This window comes from Cebus imitator, unplaced genomic scaffold (genome assembly GCF_001604975.1).
Source record: "Cebus imitator isolate Cc_AM_T3 unplaced genomic scaffold, Cebus_imitator-1.0 Scaffold28, whole genome shotgun sequence".
Lineage (NCBI taxonomy): Eukaryota > Metazoa > Chordata > Mammalia > Primates > Cebidae > Cebus > Cebus imitator.
In genome coordinates, this window is record NW_016107343.1 from 781,268 (window position 1) to 805,818 (window position 24,551).

A 24,551-nucleotide genomic window follows, 5' to 3' on the forward strand; every position below is an offset into this window, starting at 1 on the left:
TCTGCGTTTTCTTCTAACTTAAGTCTCTTCCCACCTCCTTCCCAGGAGATCTGCTGAAGGTGTTGTAGGTTGCTTCTCTGTGGGAGAGCAAACTTCACAGTCAGGATAAAACAAACAAACAATACCAAAACAACACTCAGAAACGGCAACCCCCAACCCTCTCCAAAGTTCTAATTTCCTGCACTTAATTATTAAGTCCTGGGCTATCCTTGTGTTGCAAGGATCTTAAATGGAAACAGAATTTGAAAACTTTAAATACCTAACCAAACCTAAAATTTTGCTTTTATTATTTACTAGTTATCAAAATATGCAAACTCCTGATTAAGGAAGGCTGGGTGGCAGGAGCGCCTGCGAAGGCGTAGGGGAGAAGTGTGAAAAGAAGAAATCCCAGCTCTCCCTGGGAGACTGCGTGTGAAAGAGCCCGGCTCCCCAGAAATTCCAGGCCGCGTTTTGCAAGCGGCCGCATCTGCCTCCCCTGTCTCTCTTACCTCCTTGATGTTCGGCACTATTTGTGGCCGGCGTGGTGGAAGGACACAGTGAGGTTCTCACCCCCGCCCCCCGCTCCCCGCTCCCATCCCCAGTTCCATCAAAGCGAACCCGGGCCAGCGCAAGGATCTCCGAGTTGCGAGTGTGCTGAGGCTGGGACTGTCACTCATTCTCCGATCAGCGCGTGAACGCAGCTCGGCTGCCGCTGGCAGGAAACAATTCTGCAAAAATAATCATACTCAGCCTGGCAATTGTCTGCCCCTAGGTCTGTCGCTCTGCCGCCGTCCACACTCGCTGCAAGGGGGGGACACAGAATTTACCGCGGCAAGAACATCCCTCCCAGCCAGCAGATTACAATGCTGCAAACTAAAGATCTCATCTGGACTTTGTTTTTCCTGGGAACTGCAGGTACATTTATTTTTTTTTTTTAATTCTCAATCTGGTTTGCTAATTACCCCATCTTCCTATTCCTCCCCAGAGGAACGCTATTATTTTGGGTGGTTTTACGTGGACTGCTAAGGCTGGTCATTTTTGTTGAGCTGTGAAAGCAGCGCGTCGCCCTTGCTGTCCAGCCGAACCCCGCGCCCTCCCGGGCTGCGCTGCGCTCCCCGCGCCGCCAGCGCCCGGCGCCCCTCCAGCGCGTCCGCCCTTCCCACTTTGTGCGCCCGCGGCGGTGGGAGCAGAGCCGGCCGGTTCCTGGGGACCCGGCGGCCGTGCTGGTGATGGGCAGCGCTCCTTCCCTGAAGGCGGGCGGCGGGGCGGGGGACGTCGCGGCTCGGGTGGTGCCGCCGCTCGGGCTCGGATTCCGAGGGGGAAGGGGCTTGTCAGCCCCGGCTTCGGGAAGAGTGAACAATAAGGCTAGGGCAGCCTCCCCAGATCGTTATTTCCCCGGGTCTAATAAAGTCGGGTTCCCTGCTTTGCCTCCCCCGCCCCGGCAGAATAACGGTTTGCAAAATGGGGCGAAATGGGCAGAATCGCAGGGCTGCGTGGCCGTTGTGGCACCCCAGTCGGTATGACGTTAGTTTTTCATTTGCCAAATTGCTGGTTAGTTGCAAAGCCTACCCTCGGCCGCGAGCACTGAAGGATGGGAGGGTCGAGCGTGGCGTTTTGACAGGAGGAAGTGCGGAGGGGCGGAGGGCGAGGAGGGCGTGATCCGAGCTGCCTGGTGTGTGTGCGCGTGTGTGCGCGCGTGTGCCTTTACACGCGCCGTGTGCCCAGTGTTGCACGGGGCGGGAGAAGAATGGCAGGTAGCCGCCCGAAACACCTCGCCCTGTCTCCTTTCTTTGGGCGAGGTTCCCGATCCTGGCAAAGTGTGAACAATAGGGAGCTGGGAGGAAGACAGTAGTGATGCTGCCGCTGGTGGCGGGGGCTGCGCCGCCGCCCAGACAACCTCGGTAGCGAGGAGGGAGGTGCATTTCATTTTGGCTATTTCCATCCCGGCCTCCCTGGAAAATTCTTCTGTGCGTGCCCACCCTCCCCTCCAGCTGTCATCTCCCCACCTCCACCCAAGGATTTGCGCTTGGGCGCTGATGGACGGGAGGGGAGGAAGAAAAGCAGGGGCTGCAGAGAGCTGGGTGGGTTGGGCGGACATTCTGGGCAAGGGGCGTGTGCTAGGAAGCGCCCGAGGAAAGCCGGGCGGAGGGGCTGTGTGTCGCGGTCGCCGCTGCCAGGTGCTGTGGTACCTGCCCTAGACGGCGGAGCCCGGGTTGGGGAGCGCGCGGGGCGGGCCGGGGAGCACCCAGTGCGCCCCCTCCGAGGGCCGCACAGGAGCAGCGCTAGGCCGCCGCCTCCAGCCAACTCGGGTTCCTCCCATGGCGACCAATCAGCGCGAGGCTGGCTGGGCGGGAAGCCGCGAGAGGCTTTTATTGCGGCGCGGGTGGCGGCCCGGAGCTGGCAAGACTGTCTCCTGGTGCTCCAGCCTAACGGTCTCGCTCACCCACCCCCGGGAGAAACCCCGCCCTGCGGCCGGTTCCCCGCCTGCCCGGCAGTTTCCAATGAAATAAAATGGAGACTAGGTGGTCACCAGGAGTGCTCCTGGTCCGGCCGCCCGTGCTCGCCCACTCTCGCCTCTTTCACGCCGACTTGAGCATCCCACCGCCCCCGCCCGCGCTCACTCTAGCGCCGCGGAGTCCGGGCCTGAGCGCGTGGTCGCCGGGGAGGGCACCCTGGCAGGCACACCGACGCGCGTGCGCTGACCGGCAGGCCTCTGGCCGGGGGCGCTACCGGCGGCGGGGCGGGGCGGGGCCCGGAGGGGTGGGGACCAAGCCTAGTCCGCCTGGCGCTGGGTCTCAGCCGCCACCTGGGCGGGGGCCATCCCCGGCATGCCCCTTCCCGCAGTGCCTGTGGGTCCCGCGGCGCGACTTGTCAGCATGGTGCGGGCATATGGGGGTGTTTTTGAGATCTCCTCGCCCCCGGGTGGGAGCGTGACAGTGGAGCCCGGATCTTTGGTGGGCCTTTTGGGGGATCGCCAGGAGGTCCTTTCCATCATCGTGATAGGTACAGTCATCCGTGTTTGGATCCCGTGGAAGTTGCAGGCCCAGGATTTCCCATTGGGATGTTCGTGGATACCCAGGCAGGGGAGGCATTCTGACCAGTGTTCCCTGCAATGAAAGCGACCTCCTTCCTGGCCCGGTACCTTGAGGATGGGAAGAAGGTAGAACGTGAAGCACATATAAGGTTGCTTAACAAAAGAAAGAAGTTGAATGGTTTTCCAAAGAGAAATAATTTCCCATTAAAATGTCGTTTCTACCATAGTTTTTTTAAAAGTCAAAGAATTCAAGTCGAAGGGTCAGAAAATGAAAATATAGCACAAAGTATATATAAATATGTATATATATCTGTGGGTCTTTGTTTGTTTGTTTGAACTCAAATGTTGTAGCATGTCCAGGGCAATGGCAACTGAGTTTGTATGCCCTGCTCGGTGCATATGAAAATTTACATAAAAGGCAAGCTGACCTTAATACATCAAATGAGTCCGATCTGCTGCCCCTCTCCCCTTTTGATGTCCTCTGCTCTTTAGGAATACAATGAAAAGTTGTGCAATCGCATAGTAAATTTGAGTCTACTCTAGCAGAAATTCTGGGTGTTTTTTAGAAATGTTTGCCTGAACTATCTGGGATGGTTAAGTCACATGTTTGCTTGATAATTTTACAGCCTTCTGCCAATTAAACTTGAAAGAGTCAAGGAATGGATAGGACTGTGTTTCTAACAAGATACCACTGGTTAAGAACAAAAAGGTACTTTACAAAAGCTAACATTGAAATCAAGTACATATAATATCTCTCACTAAGCAAATTAAAGTGTGCTTCGGCAAAGTTTAATGTGAGCACAATTATAGTGAGCCATATATTTTCGTTGATTTTCATTTTAAGATTGAGAATGTGTCTTTTTGAACAAAATTTCACTGAATGTAATAAAGGCTATATAAGAATGGAAAACCTTTCATAAATCTAGTCAAACCCCAGAAAGATTATCTTCTTTCAATAAATATTAGCATATTTAAAAATATTAATAACCGATAATCTGTTTAAAATCCAACAGAGTTGTTAAAAACAGGGAATATAATCCAGACATTGTGGGCGTGTGGGCTGTGATTTATATAAGTTTCTGGTTACTATTCCCTCTACAAAGGTCTTAAAGATCTGCTAACCTGGCTAAGTTTTCATAAGCCTTGCATTGTTCTCTTAAGTTAATTCTTTATGAAGCTCCATCCTCCTTCCCTAAATTATTGAACCTGATAATTTCTTTCCAGATACCTTAATAGAGGATTTTTAAAAATATTGGAATAGCAGAAAATAGCAGGACATATTCTTGTTTAGTAAAGGAGGTTTCTCTAAGTCTTCCTATGCTAATTGGTTAAACTAAGAATGGGTTGATTTAACTGGTGACTGGTTTCTTGAGCTTGATAGTTCAAGAATTAAGATAGCAATTGCAAAGAAAAAAATCCCACATGAAAACTAAAAAAAAAAAAAAAAAAAAGACTTCATAACTGTATGTCTACTACCAGGCTTTATGGGACCAGATATCTCAAGAAAAAAAAAAAAAAAAAAAAAAAAAAATGATGTGGGTGTGTTATTTGTAAGGGATGTGGCTGTTTACTGGAGGCAGCAATAAGAAGGAACAATTAGTCTGTAGCACCCCCAAATTCCAAGTTTTGAGCAGTGCTTCTGTTTGGAATCCATTTATCATTAATTGAATTCCTCAGATAGGTAATATGTAATTTAATGGAAGTAACCTATATCTGTATTTTTTCTGTCACAAGAAACAATGTCTTAATTGCCTTTCAAAATAAACAGCACCATTTCGTTACTCAGAAGCTAATCTTTAGACATGTTTTTGTTTGCTATAGAACCCAGTTTCTCAAATTATAGAGAGCATTTTGTAAACTTTACACTGCTTAAAATATGGACTCCAGAATTTCTGATGCAACCACTTAATTTTTTAAGGTGATGAAGCTTCTATTAAGTATGAGTTTGATAAATTCCCCATATTTTTGTCTTTAGTGTTAAAGAACTGTGGCTGCTCTCCAGACTGAAAGTGGCTTCAATACTCCTGGCAGACTTCCAAAGACATTTTACAGACAGTCCTTTCTGACTTGGTGTAAAATAAGTGATTGACTACCTGTTGCTAAAGAACGGGTTGTACTTTCCCTTAGGATCTTGAGCTTGTGATGGAGAGCAAAACCAATTGGCAGGCAGGGGAGAGAAGGGGCTGCACACCTGCCCCCATCTGTCTGCGGGAAGAGTTGTAGACTGGGAGAGACAAAGACGTTTTATAAAGGCTCTCCTGTACCGGTTCAACATTGCATTTTTGAGCACACAAATGTTTTATGATGTCAGGATAAATATTTTAATATAAATTTCATAATTGATCATTCTTCAGTTTAGCAGTTGTAACATATAGACTAAGGAGTGTCTGGAACTTTAAAAGAAGTGGCAGCATGTTACAGGGAGCATTTTGCTACTCTTAAAACTGGGTTAAAAATTACACAAAATTGAAAACATTAATCATGTGGCTGTATGATATGAGGTCGTTTGAGCTTTGAGTAAAAATCACTAAGGTGAAGATTCCTTTGGTTAAAAAGAAAGAATTCTAAGTAAAATTCCAAAGAAGAGAATTTTATACGTTTCATAATATACTCAATGATTCTCTGAGCAATACTGTAAGAGGTGGCCCCTTAGGAAGGAGGAAATGACCAAGGACCTCTCTGAATCCTAATGATTGGGTTTCTGTGAGCTCCAGAGGTCTTAATATTGGAAGACATTGTAGTGAAACTATTTTTAACAATACAAGTAGATAGGCTTACTACTTACTGTAGGGATAATAGAATACAGAAGTCAATCTGAGGGTCATAGTCCTGTTACCTCTAGTCTCTTTTGTTACTAACTCTTGGTGCCAAACCTTAAAGCCATTTGCTGATGTAAAGGGATGTAAATTATTTAGCGTTGGCAGTGGTGCCATTATGCCCTTTCATTTCATGTTGTTGAAATACTGTCTCTCAGCTGCAGATGCTCATTAGGAGCATTGCCTTTTGATGTTGGTCTGGGTGCCAAATGGCGGCCTTTCAGGCAGTTTCAATACATTACATTTAAAACGCTCTCAGACCATGTCTACAGGCAGCCACTGAGTTAACGGATTTTCAGTTGGGTGGGCACACTTTTCCTTTACTGCAGTATTAATTTAGCTTCTAAGCAATTGGAGACTCCAAGAGGACTGCACTAAAAGGATAAGCCATTTGGTTTATCTTGTGTATGTACGCTTTTGAAAAACAGATTGTAATAAACCATTATGCATTCTTTTTTCTTCCATATATATGTAACACTTTCTTGAATTCAACGATTGCATGGCTGATATGATTTAAAAGGCTTCTATGTAACCTATATTCCACTTCGTACTCTGAGGACTTTTTGATTTGTAACTGCAAACACTGGTAACAGCTGACCTTCCATTTTCTGTTTGGCGTCATTCCTGAGATAAGGTGTAAAATGCCTGTTGTTGCACATTAATCTCCTCCTTTGGTATCTGATTACCTCATCATTTAAGAACATTCATAGTAATATCACACTGTTTGAGATTGTATTACCTTAGGTATTCTCTTGAATAGTTGATTAAATACATTTATTGAGTGCCAGCATTTTATCATCTGCTTTGTGGGGAGTTATAAGGAGTGAGATGACATAATTCCTGCTGTCAGGAAACCCTGGGAGTAGGAGAGACTAGAGAGTAAGAGAGGTGGATAACCCTGGGTTGAAACCCCAGACATATCCCTTACTAGCTGTCTGATCTTGGACAAATGATTTAACTCGTCCAAGTTTCAGTTTCCTCTTCCATGAGACTGGAGAATTAGTAATGCCTACTTGTTAGAGTTATAAATATTTTAGAGATCTTAGGACTTCTCTGCATGTAAGCAGTGTTTATTAATGAGGAAGACGGATATATATGGATCTAGAAAAAATAATTATTTAGACGTAGTGCCCTTTTTTTTAGAAGGATTTAAAGAAAGGTATTATGATGCCTCTTTCAGAGATTAGAACGAGGCTTAAAAAATTGGCTACTAAATATGCCTGCAATTCCATGTTAGTTGTGAATGCTTTACAGAGAAAAATGGCCTGATTATAAGGTTGAAAACCATCAGCACAAGGATAGATCTAGGTTTTGTGGGGCCTCAGGGGTATACAATTTTGAGGGCCTTCTTTAAGGAAAATACAAAACTCTCTTGCTTTTGCAAAATTTAGTTGAATACATGACCATGAGAACACATTGCCAAGTCCCGGTCCCCCAGAGCCTTGGAAGGAGGCCATGCAATTGAGGAACCCTGAAAACTTCCTGCCCTGCTTTAGCAACTATCCTTTGGTCCACTTGGACCCACTTGCTTGGAAATATAAGCTCATTGTTCCAGTTTATTAAACGTGGACCTCATAGAGATTGTTTATGTAGTGCTTTGAAGATTAGGATCATGCATTGAAGTCACAGTCATTTTTAGAAATAAGTATTTCACTTTTATTTGACAGAAAATCTTAAGTAAGATCTGAGCTGATTTGATATTTCTCACTGCTGATGTTCTTCTAAATTACTAACTAGAAGAAAATAAAGCAATTGCTATTATTATTCAAATGAGTGAGACATAAGTGCCCGATTGGCAGGGCAAGAAGTAGTTTTGCCAACTAAAGGCATATGATATTGGAGAGGAGACTGAAGATTTTGTTTTAGCTAACTAAAAGGAGACAAACTGGATATATAATACCAATAATTATATCTTAATCATCATGTTATGGTTTACAAAACACTTTGATATGCATTTAATCTTCACACTAATTATTTAGTAAATATTTATTGAGTACATACTCTGTGCTGGGTGGTGGGAATACAGTGGCAAACTAAATATACATCATCCCTGTTTTCATGGAGTTTCCAGTCTAGTAGTACAGAGAAATATAGACGTTAAAAAGTAACACACACGTTTATAATTATATATTCAGATAAAAATATAAGAAAAACCCAGGATGAGAGATTATCAAGGGGGATTAGGTGGTTGGGGAGGTGAGGATGTAACATTTAAACAACTGTGAAGTAAGAAGAACAGATGGTATTCTCATTTTAGGGCATGATTGATTGACTGCGTAATTCAACAAACGTTGAATTACAACAAACATTCCTGAATTCCTTAATTCAACAAAGCTTCGTGAAGTCTGGAGAAGGTCAGATAGCTTCAGGAATTGTGTGGGGTTTCACGTTATAAAGTCCAGGAAAATATGTGTCTGCCTTTAGAGCTTACCACCTGGAAGGAGGGAGAGAGACATACTATACTTATAAATAGAGTGTGTACGCTGTTGGACCACAAGGAAGGAAGCAATTAATTCTGACTGGGACTCCCTTGAGCTGGGCTTGGGGAAGAGTTGCTTTCATTGGATAGAGCAGAAAGAAGGGGTGATTTGGGTAGAGCAGACACCCTGAGCAGTGGTTGAGACATGAATCTGGTTGTACATGGGCAACAGTGTAAGAGTAGTGGGAAGGAGTAGCCAGAGATATGGAGGAAAAAGAATTCTGCAAGTCCAGATTGTAAGTCTTTAAATGGAAACTGAGACTGAGAAAGGTTAAGCGACTTAAGCAGGTGGAGCTAGGACCGTAACTTGCATTCATTGGCTGCATTTTATCCTTTTCTAAAGCAAGGACAATTTGAATACATATAGTAAATGAACATGTGCCAACAAACAGGAGTTCCTGTGGCTTCTGGACTGAATCTGACCAGAATGAGTGGGGAGTGATGTGGTGGAGGGGCAGTATTCAGAGCTGTGGTCTGAAGGAACTCTTCTGCCATTCTGCAAGTTGCTGTCGTTAGGAGCCTGTTTCTCCAACTGTAAAATGGGCTTAATGACACCTCCCTTATGGGTCTTGGTGAGCTGAAATAAAACCACATATGTAGAGCAGATATAAAGTATGTACTCATTATGTGCTTTAAAAAAGCTTCCCGTGGGCAGAGGTTTTATTTGAAATGTTTGTGTAAAAAGAGGTGTGTAGGACTTTAAATATGATGTGCAAAGTTCTGTGCTAGAGGCTGAGAGGAAAAACAAAATAAATTTAAGGTTACTATACCAACCCTACAGAAACTTTGAGGTGATTGGGGAGGAAAAACTTTTACTTAGTTCAAACTGCAAAGAAACCATGAAACATGTTATATGAATAAGTGCCCTAATGAGGCAGACAGGTAGTAGCTGGGAAAACTGAGAGGCGAAAATCATGTTGATTGGTTTTAATGTCTGAGGGGAAAAAAAAAAAAAAGTATAGAAAAGCTAGAATTTGGCTTGGTGCAATGGCTCACGCCTGTAATCCCAGCGCTTTGGGAGTCCGAGGCGGGTGGATCACCTGAGGTCAGGAGTTTGAGACCAGCCTGACCAACATGGAGAAACCCCATCTCTACTAAAAATACAAAAAATCAGCCAGGCATGGTGGTGCATATCTGTAATCCCAGCTACTTGGGAGGCTGAGGTAGGAGAATCGCTTGAACCTGGAAGACAGAGACTGTGTTGAGCCGAGATGGTGCCAATTGCACTTCAGCCTGAGCAACAAGAGCTAAACTCAGTCTCAAATCAAGCAAACAGAAAAAGCTAGAACTTGATCTGGACCTCTACAGATATGAAAATAAGTAGGGAAAGAGGGCCTGTTTCCTATAGGATGAGATGGATCCGGCCAAAGAATTGCTACTGAAGAGCAGTTCAAGGCTGGATCTTGGGGCAAACCCATATTTGAATCTTAAATGTCAGACAAAGGAGAGGGGTGCTGCTGGAGCTGTTAGAGAAATTTAAAAAATATATAATGTTTAAGAGGATAGTCAGCAATAGCAGCTGAACATGTGCTGTGCCAGGCTCTGTGTTTGGGACTAGCTGGGAATTAGCAGAAAGTTAAGTAGGAAGAAATTGATAGAGTTCATTGTAGCACTCAAAGCGAATTCTGATTTTGTATAGCATCCAGTATGGTGGTCGGACAAAATGAAGGGCCAACGAAAGGATTTTTATTGCTGTGTGAAACATCAACTGGATGATGCTAGGAGAAGGGAAGCCAGTTAAAGCTGACTTGGACCCATCAATGATAGACTGGATAGGGAAAATGTGGCCCATATACACCATGGAATACTATGCAGCCATAAAAAGCGATGAGTTGGTGTCCTTTGTAGGGACATGGATGAACCTGGAAACCATCATTCTCAGCAAACTAACACAAGAACAGAAAATCAAACACCGCATATTCTCACTCACAGGCGGGTGTTGAATAATTAGAACACATGGACACAGGGAGGGGAGAATCACACACTGGGGTCTGTTGGGGGGAACTAGGGGAGGGACAGCGGGGGGTGGGGAGTTGGGGAGGGATAACATGGGGTGAAATGCCAGATATAGGTGATGGGGAGGAAGGCAGCAAACCACATTGCCATGTATGTACTTATACAACAATCTTGCATGTTCTTCACATGTACACCAAAACCTGAAATGCAATAAAAAAATATATATATAATAAAAATAAAAAATAAAATATAAAATTGAAATTAAAGAAAAAAGCTGACTTGGAGGCCAGTGAAGTCCAATGAAAGTATCTTGCATTATTAGCAGGCACACTTGTATGTGGGGAAAGGATAGCATTAGGCTTAGAGTCAAAATATTTGGGTTCAAAAGTTGCTCTGCTACTAAATAGCCAAGTAAATTTATAGCAGTTACGTAAACTCTTTGACCTGTAACTTCCTCATTTGCCTATAAGAACAAAATAAGATAATATGTGGGAAATGCATTGCAAATAAAATATTTCACAGCTATACATTTTATTAGTTGACACGTTGTTGAAAAATTAAATAAAAATCAAATTTTGTGTACTGCTAGAGGTGCTTTTTTGATTAAAAAAACCTAACTGTGATATATTTTCTAAAGCAGATAATTTTGGAAAGATATACTTGTAATGATTTTGGATAAGGATAAAAGGGGCATAGCTGAGATGTTAGAAATAGTAAAGCAACCAAGGGTAGATGACAGCTCCCAAATGTAGATAACTGAGAGGGATAAAGATCTTTAAAGTTATAGACTCGAGGAAATGAAATAATCATGATACTGCCAATATGCTGGAGAAATTAAGAGTCAGGTTAGGTTTTAGAAAAAGTTTGGTCCTCCTAATACCTTAACTTGTAGGTCAGTATTTTTCAAACTATGGATGATGAAATCTATTTAATGGACTTCTATATACATTGAAAAAGAAAGAAGGAAGGGAGGAAGGAGGGAAAGAAGGAGGAAAAGAGAAGTGGAATGGAAAAGAGTGTGTTTTACATAAGGATAAGCATGCTTTGAGTACTTCAATTTCTCTCTCTCTGTGTGTGTGTGTGTGTGTTTGTGAGTGTGTGTAATATGTAACTTGGGTGTGATGGAAAACATTCTTTTGGCTCAGGTCAAAACAGTTTGGAAGCTACTGTTGTCGAAGGAAGAATGCAGCATCAAAGAGAGGGTGAAACAGTCTAGTGGAGGGAGCACATCAGAAGGTACAGAGTAGAAATGGAATGGGTTGTGAGGGATAGGAGGAAGAAATGACAGCAAAATTACGTATTGAGCATCTAAGCAGTCAGTTAACTACAGGGTGTGAAAAAACAAAACAAACCAAACTCTAAATATTATACCTTTTTTTGGAAATGGTATCTCACTGTGTTGCCCAGGCTGGCCTCAAACTCCTGGGCTCCTGCCTCAGCCGTAGCTGGAACTGAAGATACACACCATTGTGCCCTAAATTATGGTACCTTGACCTTGCAGAGCTTTCTGTCTGATTGGGAATGAAAAGATAACTGGGAATACCAGGTAGCTTCTACAGCCAATGAGGCACTTAACATTTCAGAGTCAGGATAAATATTGCCTGGGAACCAGGGGGTGGTTAAGCTGTACATTTTATTAGTAGACAGCAACTGGCTGAAAAATTGTATAAAAATCAAATTGGATGTACTGCCAGAGGTGCTTGTTAGATTAAAGAAACCCAACTGTGATATATTTTCTAAAGCAGATAATTTTGGAAAGATACGCTTGTAATGACTTTGGATAAGGATAAAAGGGGCGTAGCTGAGATGTTAGAAATAGTAAAGCAACCAGCAAGGATGGTTGATAGATCCCAAATGGCAGATGATGGGGAGAGAGAAAGCTCTTTAAATTTATAAGCTTCAGGGAATGAAATGAATATGCAGACACTGGAGAACTCGTACAATGTTAGGTGAGAGTTGAGGGAGACTTTGAAGGAAGAATTTAGCTCCACTGAGAGGAAGGGTGGATGAGGTAAGTATGTGTGTTCCATGTTTGGGAGGTGACTGGGGGAAGCCCAGTTAGAGAGACCAAGACTCAAAGATGGTAGTAGTCTAATTTTTATATTATTTCAGTGGGGAGAAAAACACCATGAGTTATGTTTAGTACTTTGCGAGGTTTTTATCACACCCATAAATATTTATGTGGCAGTATTTATGTAGCACACAGAATGATAACTTGCCTATAATTCAGAAGGTAATAGTGAGCAAATGAAGAGAACCAGAGCTTAGTGGTAGGAATGCCTAGGTTAGGAAAGTATAATAAAGTGAAGTGGAAAAAAGTTGGAAACAAACAGTATATATATAGGTATAATCCCAATCTTGTTAAAAAAAAAAAACAGCTCTTTCACTCATTCTATAATGAAGACTGGAAGAAGATAAATCACTATTTATGTTGTCTAAGTTTTTGATAACGAGCTCATACTGCTTTGCCAAACAAATCGTGCAGTAAAAACAAGGGCAGCAGTACCTAGGGTGGTTAAGATTATAAAGAAGGTGAGAATTAAGTAGAAACTTGGGATTTGTGTCAGCGGAGAGTGGTGATGTCAAAGGGATTTCAGTTGAATGGTGAAATTCAAGTTATTTACTTAGAGTCAAAGACTGAGGAAGAGCTGATATCCAGGACACTTGGCAAAGAAAGAAGAAAAGGAGGGCTGCTAGGTCAGGTGATGGCTTCATCATGAAGGTGCCTGGGCATCACCATGGAAAAGAGACAGAGGGAGGGGAGAGTTGATGAGCAACCTTTGCAAAGGACAACAGGACAATTTCACACCAGAGGAAATGAATAAAGTTAGGGGTTTTCCCCAGTGACTTCATTTATCATATGAGTTGATTATTTTTAGATACATCATTGCACATGGTATTCATACATTTATTTCTAGACCTTTTAAAAAACGCATCTATAGCAAAATCTTTTGAAGCTTGTTCTGCATGTCACAAATTGGATGTGTTGTTTTTATCAGATCAGCAAATGAGTGATTGATTACTTTTCTAATGTTCTTTTATTCATTTTCAATTTGAGCATCCATTCTGTTCACATGAGATGCTTCCAGTCACCAGTTAAGCTGCAATTGCTATGTGAGAATTGAACTTAGAGTACACTTTCAGGTGTATTTTCAGCAGCCTTAAAGTTCTGTTATCACGGGCATAAGAAGATGGAGATCCAATGCGAGCTCTTTGATTTGGGTTGATAATTATAAATTATCTTTCTTTCTGAATTTAATATCTACTTTTGGTGTTGGAGGCAGTGCATACTGCTTGGGGTGCTTCATGGACCTTTGGTATCAAACCTACATTTCAAACTGTGACTCTCCTGCTTTTCATGACCTTGAGCCAGTTATTTAATCTCCAACGGTCAGTTTATTTAGGTGTGAATCAGGGATAATACCCAACTAATAGGGTTATTGTGAGGACGAAATGAGGTAGTTTATATACAACTGTCTGGCACATAGTGAGCTCAGTAATTTTTTCCTGTTTGCTTTCTTTCTGCTGAAGTTCACAGTGAAGGGATATACAATTCACGTTGGATTTAAGTATTGATTCTAATGAGAATCGCATTTTTCATTTGTTTTTCATTTTCTGAGAGTTCAGGATCGCCGTGAGTTGCAACTGAGTTGGCAATGCCTTGCTTAATTGTGGAGCTGTTTTACCTCCTGTGAAAGCAAAGCCCAGTAGATCTTGATTTTGAGAAAAGTAATTTTTAAAAAAATTAAACCTGGTTTCTCTAGACTCTCCATTGCATAAGGTTAATATCAAACCTGTCAATTCACTATAATGGTGGAGCCATAAAATTTAGTGTATTTAAATAATAGTGGCTGCTAAAGATCATATTGGAGACACTTCATTAATCTGGAAGGCACTTATCTGGCAACCTTGATTGTTTGGAACATGAAGAATGAAGGGAAAGAAGCCTCTGAAGAGCTAGCATAGCATCCTTTTCTTTCTTGATGCAATATCTTTCATATTGCTGAGGAGCTTAAAACATTTCTCTTACTTCTGTTTCTTTTTGTCTGAATTCCTCTTTATAAACTTTGCTGTAGTGTCTCCTTTTGTGTTTCATGTTGTTTCATTTAATGCCTCAAATTCTAATGATCCCTGCCTGTCTGTTAGTAAAGAGTGAGACCCTGAAAGCTGCGGGGCTCAGTGTGGGGTGTCACACTGAACGACTGTGCAGAAACCCAGTGGGGACATCCATGTATATTAATTAGTACTTACATTTTCTTTTGGACTGGTTGATTTAAGAGAATCCAAAATTTTGCAGCAGGTGGGGTATAAGTCCGACTACTGTTTTTCTCTAAGCTGAATAGGAATAAATGGATTGGCGGTATTTTTTCTTTGGTAGTCAGGATTTCATTTAATTCTCCTGTCTTCAGTGAGGTGCTTCAGCCCTCAACAAAGTCTGGTATACCTAAGGAAAAAGTGCATCTGGTTCAACCTCTCTGTTAATAAAAATCGAGTCTTCTTCTGGGGTGAGGGGAGTATGGGAGAAGGGATATATGGCTGCTACCCTCCTGTAGCTTACAGTTTGTGTGTGTGTGTGTGTGTGTGTGTGTGTGTGTGTGTGTGTGTGTTTGAAGTTAGTGGTATGAGAAGGTCCATTGGCTTTAATTTTGTAGCTGACTCAGACCCAGTGATGACCTATCTCTTTCAGGGTTTCTAATTGCTAAAATCCAAAGCAGACTTTTGAAATCTTTTATCTTGCACCTTTTAGAATAGAATTGTTAAGACTGAAAGAAGCTTGTAGTTTTTTTTTTTTCCCAATTTATTTATTTTATTGCATTTTAGGTTTTGGGGTACATGTGAAGAACATGCAAGATTGTTGCATCGGTACACACGTGGCAGTGTGATTTGCTGCCTTCCTCCCCATCACCTACATCTGGCATCTCTCCCCTTGCTATCTCTCCCCAACTCCCCACCCCCACCGTCCCTCCCCTATTTCCCCCCAACTGACCCCAGTGTGTGGTGCTCCCCTCCCCGTGTCCATGTGTTCTCATTGTTCAACACCTGCCTATGAGCTTGTAGTTCTTAAAGGAAAAGGAAAATGCTCTAGGGGTGCATCAAAGGCAAATACCCAAACAGGAATGTTCAGAAAACTTCACGGGTTTCACAATTTAAAGAGTTTTGAGGAAACTTTTCTGAACTGAAGCATTCTCAAGAGATTCCAAGGTGGCCTGAGATTCCACATTTCTTGGATAGAAAGATGTGGACTTGGCAGTGATTTTGCAAATCAGAACAAGAACAATTTCACAAATACATTGGCAAGTGGCTATGTCCCAGACTTGTTGGGTAGTTAAATGTTCACTAGAAACATTGACTTAAGCCAGTATTTATGGAATAACTCTCATGTTCTGTGTAGTTGGTCAAGGAGTTGGAGGTAAAAGATGAATACCATTCAGTAGCTTTGTGAAAAATTCTAGACCATGTTCAAAAGTTTTTTGTTTATACTTGTAATATTTATTTCTGTGGAATGACACAAAAGTCTATCTTGAAATGTCAGAAAATGATAACTAGGAGTTATTTATTCTTTTCTGAGTTTTTTTCCTTTTGTGAATGTAACTTAAGAGTGACTCATCACGTGTTTAAAATTTAAAATTTTCATCAAAGAACACCATCTGTCATAATGCAGTAAAAAAAGGAACATTATGTGATTTTCTTTGAAGATAAGGGATTGAAAGTGAGTCAGTTAACTGCCCTAGATTACCGTTTGAGGTCATTTTGAACTAAATTGGCTTTGGAATCAGAATTTAAATTTCCAGTCAGACTCAGTTAAGATAACTGGTCATGAAGGCAGCTCATTCACCTGCCTTCCTTCTCATAAAAGGAATATTTTTGTTATTTGTATTCCTTTATGGCCAAGTTAGACATAGGCATTATTTTTGAGAACATATACATTTTACACAGTGATTGATTTAGGTGTTTAAGGGTGCTTTTGTATCTAAATAAGAAATCAGAAAAATCATTCACTATTTGGTTTTCTAGAGATATTCACAGTAGACCATTTTGAAGTTGCTGGGAGGTAAATCAATATATTACTGAGTTATATTTTTGCTGCCCTGTGCAATATTAAGAGAAGAAGCTTTCACAAACAAACCCCAGTTAAAATTATTTAGTTATAATAATAAATGTATAGTTGGACATGTTTTAAGAAAACGTAAATTATAAATATGTGCATTTATTTTAACAATTTATGTATGCATTTATAAAACTAAACTTTCTGTTTGTGATAAGTGAGTATAAAATTATATACAAAATTATATGCTCTTTTAACTTACTCAACATGAGAGATTTAAAATGACGAGGTTCGCTGTGAATTTAATCTTCACTTTTTTTATTTACAGACTAGAACAAATCAATATTTTTTCAATTATAAAATTTTAGGAATGGAAAATTATTAAATGTACAAAGGGGGAGAGCTTTTAGAATTTAGAACTACAAAGAAGGAAAACAATTTAAACCTACAGATGAATTTGATGGGATTGGTTGTATGTCTGCAGCTGTCTGGAAAATTCAGGAACTAAGGTGCCTTGTACTAGCTGGACACTGGAACTTCACAGGGAAACGAAAATATCTTGAACGACTTGCTGATGTTCTTTAAATGATGCTAATATCTATTCTATAAAACCTGAAAGTATGTAGATGTCATTGTCTGTTTAGAATCACATGCCTTGGGATTTGGGACTGTTGGCAAGAAGGTCGATTTGATTTAGACCATGTATTGATCTACATATATTTTTGAAATATTTTGGCTGAAATGCAATTTGGTATGGTTAAGTCTTATCCATTTGTAACATTTTATCTTAAAACTATATCTATAGAAGTTTTTAAAAAATAATGTAAAAAATCAAAGTTGTATTTTGATGTTTAATGCATTGATTTAAAAAAATTATATACAGAGCAAAATGTTTGAGTTTTTGATGATATTTTGCTTAAAATATTAGGTGCAAATGTCAGGTAATTCTACAATTAGAATTGCATCATGATACTTTGTGCATGGAGACAGTCCAAAACCAAAAATGATGAGACAAGTGAAATCTTTATTAAGGAAGGTCTAACAGCTCTATCAGATAGGTTTGCTTTTTCTTGGAAAATTTGCTAAAAAAAAAAATCATCCAGGAAATAATGTGATTAGAAATGCTCCTTCAATGTACATATGTGTTTAATCTACTCTACAAAGATACTGTTTTTTGTAGCATTGTTTTATTGAACACATTTTATTAAATTTTCTTATCAAAACAGGCTTATATTGAATTTAACAATACCTTGGCAAAGTTGCAATCTTTGTAAGTGTACAAGTAAGCTAGATGGATTACTATTAAAATACAATTTCTAGTGTTACAGCTCTTTTAGAGTTTGTCTAGCAGATTTTCTGTTTTTTTACCAAGAAGGAAATGTCAGTTCTTAGTCTTCATTTGGAATTTATAAAAAACGTTAAAAATCACCAAGTTTTCCAAAAGTTTATGCCAGACAATTCATTTGCTATTTAAAAATAAAGTGCAGTTTCTTAATAAAAAGTATAGCCTGAGTATTGTCCCATATAAATGAGTTTCCTGGGTTTGGGAAAAAAAATTAATACATTGAAATCAATAGTTGACCATAGATTTAAATATGATACAAAAGGTTTAAAAATCTAAATTGTCATTGTTTACAAAATATTGGCAAATTAGAGCTCCAGCGCTTGGTGTTATTGTGTAATCTTCTGTTTAAAAATAAACAGTGGAAATAATTGTAAAAACCTCTGGGCTTAGAAAGGCTTGTTGGTGGTTCTTCACATCCTACTAAAAAAGCAGGCTGTCTTTGCATATTAATCACTCTGTGAAAGGAAGCTTGCCTTATTTGCATTGTGCATGCACTAAGAAGTCCAATAGTGCGCCTGAGAAAAAAAAATGGGGGGATTGTAATTGTTGTTCTCAAAAGGGTTTTTATTCCATTCAAGTGGAAAAGCTGAATACTGGAGAATTAGTGCAGTGTTTTGTGGAAGAAGAGTCCCTTTTGGCCACTGCATTGCTTGTGGTGCAATCCCAGTGTGTAAGGATCCTGAATGTTGGGGTGAAGAGGAAAGTGACTCATCTTTCTATGATGCAATAGTTTATGTTCTTGTACATCTCTATAACTTTGTAAGCATTTTCTCCTTGTTACGTATCCAAAAAGATTTAGAATGAAATTCTGGGAATATATGCCACATTGGAAATCTCAGGAGAATTAAACATGAACCAAAAAATCTGAATCTAAGTAGCCTGGGTTTTGGGAGTGGAATGAGATGGGGACATACAACACAAAATTAAGCAAATTGTATATAAATGTTATTGTTTTTGGAAAATGTGTGATTCAGTTAATGCCTGGAAGATATTTGTCCCCCAAATTGATTTTAAATGATATTTTTGAAATTATCTTGGTAATAATGGCATGCCTTTTTCTTCGCTGTATTTTAAGACTCGGTGGTTGAATGTAAATATGGAGAATAAACAGAAGAAATGTTCTTAATGTTAGTGAGGCTTTCTTTTAATAAGACTGTGTAAGATGAGCTACTTATAATGATTCTCCTCTATGGTAAAACGTTCTTCATGAAAGCTTTTCCTTATCTCCTAGTTCTAGCTAGCAGCAGCCACATTAGCCAGTACAGTTTCTAAAACCTCAAAATGTACGATTAATTATTTTGGAGGTCTGTTACTTTGGACTGTTTTAATATACTTTACATATTTTTAGCATCTTTGGAAAAATTCTGCACAGAATATGGCATTTACAATTTGAATTTCACAAAGGGGAAAATATGCCATTGTCTATGTACACGTATTTTGACAAAATGATTGTGTGTAATCATGGAGAAAAAGCTTATTGTTTTTAATGATTTTGTTAAATACTAGAAAGCAGTTAACTGAGTTAAAAGGTTTCATGCAGGTTTTCCTAAAACCGCTTGGCTTAGTTATATTTAACTATCTGTGAAAGTACTTGTTTTTATCCTCTTTAATGTTGTATGGATTTGGTTATTTAAGTTGAATACGGATCCTCTGATGATACCATTTCTATTTTATTTGAATTGCTTTCTGTAATATTCAACTACATGGAAATTGTGTTTAATTTGGGCTTATGTAGAGTGGTCCATAGGCTTTGAGTGGAGTGTGTGTTTCGGTTGCTGTTCTGAAGAACAGAAGTAGCCAAGAAGTAGTCTTGAAAAAGTAGAAACATAAAAAATTAGACCCGTAGAATTTTAAAAGAAAACTATAATTTTTACCATTCAAAAGTCCTTATATAGGTTTCATAATAAATTTTTTTTTCTAAAATAAGTATGTTACTGATATACTTCTCCAAACGTTTGTTATAAACAAGTCAAAAGACAAAATTACAACAAATTTAGTTATAAATCTAATTGTCTTTTTTTTGTGATTCATGAATTGAGGCAGCTTCTAGTCAACAAAATAGAACGAGAGCTCCCACCGAGCAATGGCAGAACAGTGGGTTTGGAAAGTGGGAACAAGGAAGCAACTATAGAAAAAAAACTGGTTAACATCAGTTTACTTCCGGTGACTTTTTTGCAAGTTAAAACAGAGGAGACTTCTTTATTGCACTGACTCAGGTTGACTGGAATCTCCTGTTTTTAGGGAAAACTGGTCTGTTTTGGGATCTATCAGCTTCTTTAAAGCTTCAGTTTGATTACATGGCATTTAGCCTGAGTGACTCCATTTTGGTTTGGTCTGGCCTTTTGTGGCTAGGTGCAGAAGCTCAGTCTAAAACAATGGGCTCCTATAATTTTTGTTTAACAGATATAATTTTTAGGGTTTATATTTCATTTAAATTTGAACCTTTTTATAAAAATCTGAAATGCATTACACATTTTTAGGATTGTGTAGACTTCATAAGTATGCAAAACAAAAATAGCTAGTACCAAACTCCACATGATCATCTCCAAATTCAGAAAACACATTTGACAAAATGCGATAACCCTTCAGGATGAAAACGCTCATCAAACAAGGAATAGAAGGTACTTTCTTGTCCTGATAAAGGGCATCTGTGAAAAATCCATAGCTAACATATACAAATGACCCATAAGCACAAATGGCCAAAAGTTGCTCAACGTGATTAGCCATCAGGGGAAATGTAAATCAAGGTCACAGTAAGATACCACTTCACACCTGCTAGGATGGCTAGACTTAAAAAGACAGATAACAACAAATGTTAATAATGATGTGGAAAAACTGGAACCCTCAAACACTGCTGATGGGAATGAAGTGCTGCAGGCTCTTTGGAAAACAAGTCTGTCAGTTCTTAAACAGAGTTACCATGTGAACCATCAGTTCTGCTCTTCCAAGAGAAGTGAAAACATATGTCTGTATAAAAACATGTATGCTAATGTTCATGGAACATTATTAGTAATAGTCAAAAAATGGAAAAAACCTAAATGTCCATCAATTGATGAATGGACCAAAAAATGTGGTATATTTATACAATAAAACATTATTGGGAAATAAATAACACTGACACATACCACAACATGGCCGAGCCTTGATTCAGCATTTTAATAATGTGAGATCCTTAATTGTGTTAGCTGTTTGTTAGTAACCATGAAGATTTATTTATTTTTCAATGGTTTTGGGGGCACAGGTGGCTTTTGGTTACAAGGATAAGTTCTTTAGTGGTGATTTCTGATATTTTGGTGTACCTGTCACAGGAGGAGTGTACACTGTACCCATTGTGTAATCTTTTATCCCTATGAAGTTTTATTTTAATTCTAGCACTTGTTAATATTTATCCTTAATTCTGACTAACTTTTAGGTTGTGGGTACTACGTCTTCATGAGAATAGCTAAAATAATTTTATCTGGATATTCCTGAAAGAACTATTGAATGTGAGCATGCTAAGATTACCCCTGGCAAAAAGGAAAATGCCTAGCACCTGGAAACATCTGTTTCTGTTTGCCTTCTAGGAGAGAGGAAACATTTATGTCTTCCATTTATGTGTTTTGACTGGGGAAAATTTTCACTTCTGTTTTGCAGAGCTGTTACTCAGGATAAGAGAATATAGAGGAGAATCACCCCTTTCACATATCTAATAACTTTACCATATTATTACGGTACTATCTAATGTTATATGCATTGATTGTCAATCTGTTCCCCTCACCTCCACCATTTTGATAGCTTAAGGCTTATCATTCATTCTCTGTGCATAAAGAAAAATGAAATTATGTTTTCCAGTATTTTGTAATCTTTCCTTCATGAATTGCAGAAGAAAAGTGTTTGCTTTTTGTCCCATTAATCATAAAGTGGGACACAATACATATGGTTGCATTTTAAAGCAAGGCTAAGATGGATTTAAGATGTATTTCTTGTTGTGTGAAACGTCCTCCTCAGTGGTCTTAAATAAAATATTTATTAGATAATTCTCCGGTGATTAATATGAAAATGGTTACATAATTCTTAGATGGCATGTACTGTGTTGGGCTAACACCACATTGCTTTTCTAGAACACTGGTAAAAAATATCTTATGGGACTGCTCTTTCACTAAAAGCAGAAATCCGTATTAGTGGTTTTGAGCTAACTAGAACTGCTGTAGATTGCTTGCGAATTTTCCACTAGGATGCTTTGATGTTTGATGCAACTATTCCCACAATCACTTAGAGGAGCCATGAGTTAACAAGGAGTTAACCCATAGGAAATTAAGAAATTCGAAGGATCTTTGAAAGTTCATCTTATTTAATTTTTTTTTTTTTTTGAGGCGGAGTCTTGCTCTGTCGCCCAAGGCTGGAGTGCAGTGACATGATCTTGGCTCATTACAATCTCTGCCTTTTGGGTTCAAGCAACTCTCTTGTCTCAGCCTCTGGAGTAGCTGGGACTACGCGCCTGTCACCATGCCTGGCTAATTTTTTTATTTTTAATAGAGACAGGGTTTTTACTGTATTCGTCAGACTGGTCTTGAACTCCTGATGTCAGGTGATCCACTGTCTCGTTCTCCCAGAGTGCTGGGATTACAGACATGAGCCACCGCGCCCGGCCTATTTAACTTCTTTAAAGCAAAATTTGCAGACATCTCAGATAAGAATCTGTCTTTAAAAACAAGACATCTTAGATATACAGATGGAGGTTAAAGATCAAAGTTTTTTTGCATCTGAATAAAGTTCGTTGTTGACTTTCATTAGGTGGCTCTCATTTTTTTAGAGTTCAATATTTATTCAAATAAACAAGTTTTGAGGTGCCTGTTCAGACAGACATCTTATTTTATGATAAAGGTGGCACCAAGACTGTAATGTGATTCCCCCCTGCCCCTGCCTGCCACCCAAGAAGTTTGTAACTTACTTTGGCAATTGGGATGCATTTCCCTATAAGATGTTATATGTGGTGGTTTTGTCTGGATTAACCAAAATGCAAATCTTCATATCCTCTACGGTGCCTAGCAAAGGGTCTTACACATAGGTGCAAATTGTCAGAGTTGGCTCAGTTTCACTCTGAGCTCCCTGTAAGTATGCCTTTGACTCAGAGCTCAGATTTAAAAGAAGAATAGATATAACTGAATTCAATTGTAAAAAGAGTGCTAACTGGGAATGTATGCAAAGGTTTGGTGGCAGTGAGTAAACAAGAACTGGGGATGGTCTTGCTCATCAGATGGGGTAGTTGGGAGGTCATTGGAAACAGTAGATTGTCATCCCATCAATGACTTGATGGGAGCATGTTTTGGAAAGTTGGATTTGTTGCTCTTCTTTTGGAAGTCGGGGGAGATTACAATCTAGAAAACCAGTAATGGGGAGAGAGGTAGTAGGAGGAATTACTGTAGCTGCTGTGTGAGGTGATGGGAGGTGGAATTGGAGTTCTGATTGTGAGATGTAAAGGAAGGCATTATGCAAGAAATACTACAAAGGTAAGATTGATGAACTTAGTGACTGATTTGGATTTGGAAGAGGAGAGAATGGTGGTGATTTAGATTTCAGGTGAGACGCATGGTAAGAGTAAATGTCATTAGCAACAGAATTGGGGAAGTGGAAATGAGGACTTTTCATTTTTTTAGAAAGGTAATATTTTGGCTTGGCAAGGTGACCCTGAGATTAAAGTGGACTATCTAGGAAGGAAAGCCAGGTGTACTTCTGGAAATTGAAGTCTACAGTTTTTAGGAGAGATCATGTTACAGACATAAAACTGTAATCATTTAAGTAGTAAATGGCTCTCGAAGGATAAGTTCTTTTAGAGAGAGAAGCAAAGAGGACCAGGGACGGAAACTAGCCAAGCACTTACATTTTGAAGAGGGACAGTTTTTATATGTAATAGTTATTAAAAAGGTACACCAAGTCATTTAAGCAAGTTACTGTTTTGTATATTTTCAAAAGAATTAAAACCGCAGAGCTGCCTCTTTTATGTCGTGGTGCTGCTTTGAATTCTTATTCTCTTTTTAATTCACTCTGGCTCTGTTTTAATGAAGAAGTTTGTTTGCAGTCCATACCAATTTCTTGTTGGGTTTTTTTTTTTTCTTTAATCTTTTAGTGCTTTTGGTAACAATGTAGTTGATAGATGAAAGATTGTGTAGCTCTCATTGATTTTAAATCTTTAGGCATTAGTGAAGGTGTATTCCAGGATACCAGGAGAATTTGTAAATAAATCCATGGACAGCTACAGAAAATGATTTTGAGAAATCATGAAAAGAACAAAAATCCTGTTTTTGTTTCAAATGGAAAGAGGATGAATTCTTCCCTGAGGAAGATGGGGGAACTTAATGCCCATCCTAGACAAGTTTTAAGAATCAACAATTAAGCAGATGACATGGGATCCCAGAGAAGAAAGCCAGGATCTATGTGGGCTCACTAAGGCAGGTTGTATCAGAACTCACTTCTGTCTTTGTCAGGATTTCCAGACTGAAAATGGAATTTGTATTGGTTTTTCACGATGGCCAAATGGAGAAATACAAGTGTGGTGCCAGTAATTGGTCAAATGACCATCCTCCTCATCAACTTGGAATGTGTTGGCTGCGGGATTTCCTTATTTATTTACTTATTTAATATTTAAGGTGTAAACTCTAATGTTTTGATATACATGTACATAACAAGTGATTACTACAGTCAAGCAAATTAACATATTCATTGTCTCACATAGTCACCTTTATGTATGTATGCATTTATATATTTATAGTGAATAGAGTTTGTAAAATCTGTCTTAGGGAATTTCCGTTATATAATACAATATTATTACCTGGTCATCATGCGGTGCTTTAGGTCTGTAGACTTATTCATCTTGTGTAGTTTCAACTTTGTACCCTTTGACCTACATCTTCCCATTA

At 39.6% G+C, this 24,551-nt stretch overlaps 1 protein-coding gene and 1 pseudogene across 7 annotated transcripts in view; both read left to right on the top strand.

The window, feature by feature from the left end:
• The first annotated feature begins 365 nt into the window (after nt 1-365).
• The window catches only part of NCAM1 (neural cell adhesion molecule 1), a 311,329-nt gene continuing 287,143 nt past the window's right edge, over nt 366-24,551 (top strand). For 5 of the 7 annotated variants that reach the window (XM_037736643.1, XM_037736645.1, XM_037736646.1 and 2 more), the window contains exon 1: nt 448-894. In XM_037736643.1, coding sequence (XP_037592571.1) covers nt 843-894 — 52 coding nt within the window. In that variant the 5' untranslated portion in view covers nt 448-842. Of the gene's footprint in view, nt 895-24,551 lie in introns of all 7 variants that reach the window. The other 2 variants (XM_017523267.2, XM_017523269.2) reach the window with 2 other exon arrangements.
• Nucleotides 17,628-17,696, top strand: LOC119470371 (annotated as a pseudogene).